At 36.0% G+C, this 5,925-nt stretch overlaps 1 protein-coding gene across 1 annotated transcript in view; it reads left to right on the plus strand.

Moving 5' to 3' along the window:
- DGKE (diacylglycerol kinase, epsilon 64kDa) overlaps positions 1 to 5,656 on the plus strand; it is an 8,665-nt gene extending 3,009 nt beyond the window's left edge. Inside the window, exons 4-12 of the mRNA XM_010284641.1 lie at positions 500 to 512; positions 904 to 1,047; positions 2,154 to 2,311; positions 2,608 to 2,659; positions 2,810 to 2,923; positions 3,409 to 3,480; positions 3,990 to 4,117; positions 5,050 to 5,161; positions 5,465 to 5,656. Coding sequence (XP_010282943.1) covers positions 500 to 512; positions 904 to 1,047; positions 2,154 to 2,311; positions 2,608 to 2,659; positions 2,810 to 2,923; positions 3,409 to 3,480; positions 3,990 to 4,117; positions 5,050 to 5,161; positions 5,465 to 5,656 — 985 coding nt within the window. The remainder of the gene's footprint in view (positions 1 to 499; positions 513 to 903; positions 1,048 to 2,153; positions 2,312 to 2,607; positions 2,660 to 2,809; positions 2,924 to 3,408; positions 3,481 to 3,989; positions 4,118 to 5,049; positions 5,162 to 5,464) is intronic.
- Positions 5,657 to 5,925: the final 269 nt, after the last annotated feature.

Below are 5,925 nucleotides of genomic sequence, written 5' to 3' on the forward strand. Positions count from 1 at the left end.
AGCCACTATAATAAAATAAAAGTTTAAATTAGAATAAACATCACTTTGCTTACAGAATGCCAGTAGGATCTTCTGGAAGATCAGTGAAGGAAACAAATTCATGCAGTTTGTTCCTTTAGAAAGAATAGCTTTATATAGAGAGACCAAAAGGGCAGAGGCTCCTCCCAAGTTTTTTATGGTTCTAATACTAGTCCAATTTTTTATTTATAGTAATACACACAGTAATTCTGTTAGTGATAAGTATCTGGCTCTTGAAACGGTGTACAATTTTTAGAAAATGCAATATTTAGATCTTCTTAATTTGAAACCTGTGGTTGTTTAAATCCTCACTACTTGTGAAACCATCAGTGTTTACAGTTGCTGCTTTGTGTTGTCGCTTTTGCCTTAAAATCCACTGGGATGGCACAGGATGTTGACGTAAGGCAGTTAGTTGTTCCTTGGATTTCCTGGCTGCACCTTAACACTCTTCCTTTGAAGTTCAAAACCCAGCCTTAGAATACAGTCCAATAGAAGTCATTATGTGTTTGTTTTGAATGCATCCCAATAAGGCTTTAAAGAATAAACCTCTTTGTATGCTGAGTGTTTAAAAATAACTTTTATCTGAAGTCTTTCATCCTTACAGAATTTATCATAATGCCTCTAGATACAGACTTTTGTTAGGACTCTGCCAGTTCAGTTTCTCAATGGCATATATTCCTAGTGAAGCAGCTAGAGCTTTATTGTGAATTTGGGAAACCAAATCCTGCTCATGAAAGTCAAGATAGGTCATCTTCTAATGTAATATTGTAAATGGGGAATCTTTGTTTTGCGTTAGAATGAACTTCTTGAAGTTGTTTATATGTGAGGCCAATCCTGAGTCATGTTCTGTGAAGTAATGGAACTCCTTATTTTCTTTTCTTCTAGGTTTTTGATCTAAGCAAAATTGCACCTGCTAAAGCGCTCCAACTTTGTACCTTGCTGCCTTGTAACGCTGTCAGGGTTCTGGTCTGTGGTGGAGATGGCACAGTAGGCTGGGTCCTGGATGCAATTGATGAAATGAAAATAAAGGTATTGTGTTTTAAATTAAAAGATGTCTTATGGTGAAATGAGTTTTGGAGCTGCTAAAGTGCTACACCTAATATCTTACTTGCATTTATTGCTTTCATCTTCCTGAATAAGCTTACAGAGAAATATTTGCAGAATTGCTTATTCATATTGGGGGATGTGGGGAAGCTCATCTTGTTATGAGTCCCTGCAGTTCAGGAAAAATATGAAAGCTTTAGATTTTAAATTATATTTAAAGTCATTATTTTCGGTAAATAAGAAAAGAACAAGCTGCAGAATATTTATGCATTGTACTTTCCTCTTTGTTAAACACACTTATTTTATCATAAATGACACCACTAATAATAGCTAATGTGCTCTGACTGCTTATATCTCCCAACGCGCTCGATCTTTTATAAAAACCTCATAATTTTTCTGGCTGTATTGGTTATATTGCCAGTGCATGAATGACTGCAGTAATTTGCTTCTGGTCCTTATCATATATTCTAAAGAATCTATCAGTCTGCAGCCTCACCTATTAACAGGAAGTAGAGAAGGAAAAAATAAGCTGTATGTTTACTGTTGATTTGAAGTGGATGATATTTGAATTTACAGGGTACTACTAAGAACTCCTGAGAAAATTAAGAACAAAGAAAATTTACTAGGACTTTAGTGCTTTAGCTAATAAACTTTTCCGCTAGTGATAAAAGGAAGAAAGTTACTCCTCTTATATCAGTGTCTCTTTTTTTTTGTTTGCTGTGACTTTCTTGTTAATACATGAAATGTTGAAGTTGAAGGCCATTATTACAACTTCATGCATAGTCAAACCAAGCTTCTTTGAGATTTTTTTATGTACTGATAAAATAGAAATGCATATATATACCCTTATAGTGTAACTATAAAGGGTAATGAACATGAGTATGTGGTTACTTGGTCTTGGACACTTGATATATTGTCCCTCAGAGCCAATATAGCTGAAATCTGGGTTGTTCTTTGTTTCCAAGTAATCAAAACGAGTCATTTGAGTTACATAAATACTGTTGAGATTATCAGCAAAGGTGATAACGAGGATAAAAGGGAGAAAATGAGTGCTGAAGAAGGAGCTAATATGCAGTGTTTTTGTATCCTAGGGGCAAGAACGTTATATTCCACAAGTTGCAATTTTACCTCTGGGAACAGGTAATGACCTGTCTAATACACTGGGCTGGGGTGCAGGTTATGCTGGAGAAGTCCCTGTAGAACAAATCTTAGGAAATGTTATGGAGGCAGATGGAATCAAACTAGACAGGTAAGTAACAGTGAAGAAGAAATTCTATAGAACCAAATACTACTATAGCTCTTCTGATACCCAGTTGCAGCAGCATATGTAAAGAAATACAAGTATTCCTGGAGGGCACTGAAAAATAACTGAGGTCCAAAATTAGTCTCTGTTTGGTTGCTCTACAAGACTTAACTCTTTCATAATTTAACTAAATTGGAATCTTTTGACTTGATTCCAGTATAGATCTGAATTTCCTAACAACAGCTTTGATACTAAGTGAGAACAGTTTGTCATGAGTCTAAGTAATGGCTGTTGTTTTTCAGATGGAAGGTTCAAGTAACAAATAAAGGATACTACAACTTAAGGAAACCAAAGGTATGGTTTGCAAGTATAAATATGGAATCTATGGAATACCTGTATGTTTATACTTATTTTTCTGGTTACCTACTTCCCATTAAACACTGTAACTTTTAAATCCTAATAATGATATTTAATAAGGCCATAACTAGAAGCTTTGTCTTACAGGTATTCACAATGAACAACTACTTTTCTATAGGACCTGATGCTCTCATGGCTTTAAATTTTCATGCTCATCGTGAGAAGACTCCCTCTCTGTTTTCCAGCAGAATTATTAATAAGGTATGTTTGGTAAAAGACATATTTTCCTTGTAGTCATGGCTTAAGGCTATTTTTTGCTTTACATTGCTTTACTCCCCTACTTCCTTTCATGCTATTTTAAGAGTTTGAACTTATTTTAATTGGGGAGGGGATTCCATGGGTAAAACATGTTTCTAGCCCGCTCACAAGTGTTCTGCTTTGCCTCTGCTTGCCTACAGAATATGCTGTTTCTTCAATTTTTGTTTAGAATGTCTTGTTTGCTTTGAAACTTAGTGAATTAAGGACATTGCCTATTGCCTTTTAAAGTGGAAAGCAAGTTTCCTATGCAAGTTGTAGCTCGTTTCATGCAGAAAGCTTAGTTGAAGAATGTGCCAATATGTTTCGTATGAATTTTAGGTAAGGTTTGAAAAACAATAACTATACATGAATATTTCAAATAGTTTACATATGAATTGTCTTTTTCTAACAGTATTTTCTGTTCTTCCTGTTATGTTTATTTTTAATAGGCTGTTTATTTTTTTTATGGTACCAAAGACTGCTTAGTACAAGAATGTAAAGATCTTAACAAAAAGGTTGAGGTAAGTTTTTTAACTTGCTTATTCTCTAGACAATCAGTGGAGTGTAAAAACTTACCTCATGAAAGAAAAGGAGAAAAGCTTTACAGTTTACGTCTGTGTGATATTTGTGTAAGGATGGCTCTGGACTTGGAGTATTTTTTATGTTCCTTTTGCTATCTGCAGCTTACTTCATAGAGTTCATGTCCCTGAGCTTACTGAAAATTTTTTTTCTGGCCTTGACTCAGTTCTATGAGTTCAAATACTGATATTCAGATAAAATTTGCCTCAGCACCAGGACTTATGTAAGTGGGAGTTCCTTTTTCTCTATTAACAGAGATTTATTACAGCTTAGGATATCTTGTGAAATCAGAAGGGGTTTTTTTTGAAGTATGAAAAGAAAACACACTCTATTTGTACAGGACCTGTTTCTCTTCAAGTTGAAATCTATTAAAGGCATAAAGAGAATAACTGGCTTATATTGAAGTACTGAATTTGATCCACAATAATTAACTTCTGTTTGTCCTTTAAAGCTAGAGTTGGATGGTGAGAGAATCGAGTTGCCCAGTTTGGAAGGCATCATTGTCCTGAATATTGGATATTGGGGAGGTGGCTGTAGGCTCTGGGAAGGAATGGGTGATGAACCTTACCCCTTAGCGAGGTATGCAGTGCCTCTTTTTATTTTTTCCTTTAATGGTTCTTGTGGTGTAAGCAATTCCCTCCAGTAGGCTGTGCTTATGTAGCCAGGCTTGTCTGAAAGTCAGAGGATTCCTTGTGACAGTAGGCTACCTCAGATTTTTTTATTTTCGTCATGTTAAGAGACGTGGACTAAGTGCATTGACACGTCAGGGTTTTTTTAAGAAGTTCTTAAAACATCCAGCATGGTTAAGCAATAGCATTGAAGAGACTGTTAAACATAAAGGTAGCCTTCAAAAAGTAGAAGATACATCCATTTCAGAATATAAAAGAACACATTAATAGAGGTTAAAATATAAAGTAAAAACAAAGCAAGATGAAAATTTGACGCCCATGCTTGAGTAAGTTGGCTGGAGTAATACTAAAGAGGAGAATAGGCAGGTACATTAGTTATTCCCTCTTGTGACTTCCCTCTTCAGAAGCCATATGTAAAAATCTACTTCATAGTTCTGTTACAAGGCTTATGATCCTGGATTTCTAAAAAAGATTTGGGCAAGGTTCTTTACCAAAATCTAAAAAATTAAGTCATTGCAAGATTTTCCTGTAGATTAATAATTGAGTGAAAAGAAAGAAAATTGTACAAATTTATAGAAGAGAACTCCATTGTGGGCCTTAAATATGCACGATGAGCCTTAGAAAGTCATATATCCATAAATTCCAGAATCTAGCTAGGGTGTGCTAGCTGGTGTATTACTCCATGCTTGCATTTTTGTATGGCTGGGTTTTCCTCTTCAGTGTGATATGTTGTCCAGCACAAGTAGATAGTTTAAACATATTTGTAGAATAACATTTGTCTTCTCTATAGGAATAGCCATAAAAGGACTGTGTAATACTTGTATATAGGTATTCTAGAGCTTGTGAGCATTACTAAAAAGTGTCTCCTTTCTTAATTCATAGACATGATGATGGACTTCTGGAAGTTGTTGGTGTTCACGGTTCTTTCCACTGTGCCCAGATTCAGGTGAAACTAGCAAATCCTGTTCGCCTGGGGCAGGCACATACAGTGAGGGTAAGTGGTGTTTATGAACCTGTTTCCCTAAATTTTTATACTACACAGTATAGAATCTCAAGCACTCAACTGTCTGATATAAAGTTGCAGTTTGCAGTTGTTTCTCTTGCTTGGTAAAAATTATGTCGTAATTCACAGTCCTCTCTTGCTGTTGTTGGTGGCCTATGGGTGCAACTAATTATATACTAAGTTTCTCGCTGGCCAGGCTGAAAACGTGCAATTTACACTTACAAAAAATTGTGAAAGGTATCTTCAGAGCTACTTTGAACTGCTATGATTGTGTGTTCTTCTATTTAATACTAGCTGATCTTGAAGAGTTCAAAGATGCCGATGCAGGTGGATGGAGAGCCATGGGCTCAGGGGCCCTGCACTGTTACCATAACTCATAAGACACATGCACTGATGTTGTATCACTCGGGTGAACAAACAGATGATGACGCTTCCAGCGTGTCTGAGCAAGACCACGTGAGAGAACAGACGGATGAAGATGTATAGATTTTGCAGAATTTAACGTAATATAGCGATGAACTTCATCTTATTAAAAACACTGCAAATGCCTAATCTAGATTAAGGTTTATGCCATAAGGTTTGTACTTGTGAATGAACTAGAGCTGAGGAAAAAGCCATGCTTTTACGTTCATGAAAACTTTTGCAACTGAATTACCACAACTGTTTTGCCTTTTAGATTGGTGGTGATGCCCAGCCCTTCTAGCTGGAAGAATTAGTTACTCTAATGGTAGGAAAGAGACAGATACTGCAGCCCT

Source organism: Phaethon lepturus, unplaced genomic scaffold, assembly GCF_000687285.1.
Source record: "Phaethon lepturus isolate BGI_N335 unplaced genomic scaffold, ASM68728v1 scaffold30913, whole genome shotgun sequence".
NCBI lineage: Eukaryota > Metazoa > Chordata > Aves > Phaethontiformes > Phaethontidae > Phaethon > Phaethon lepturus.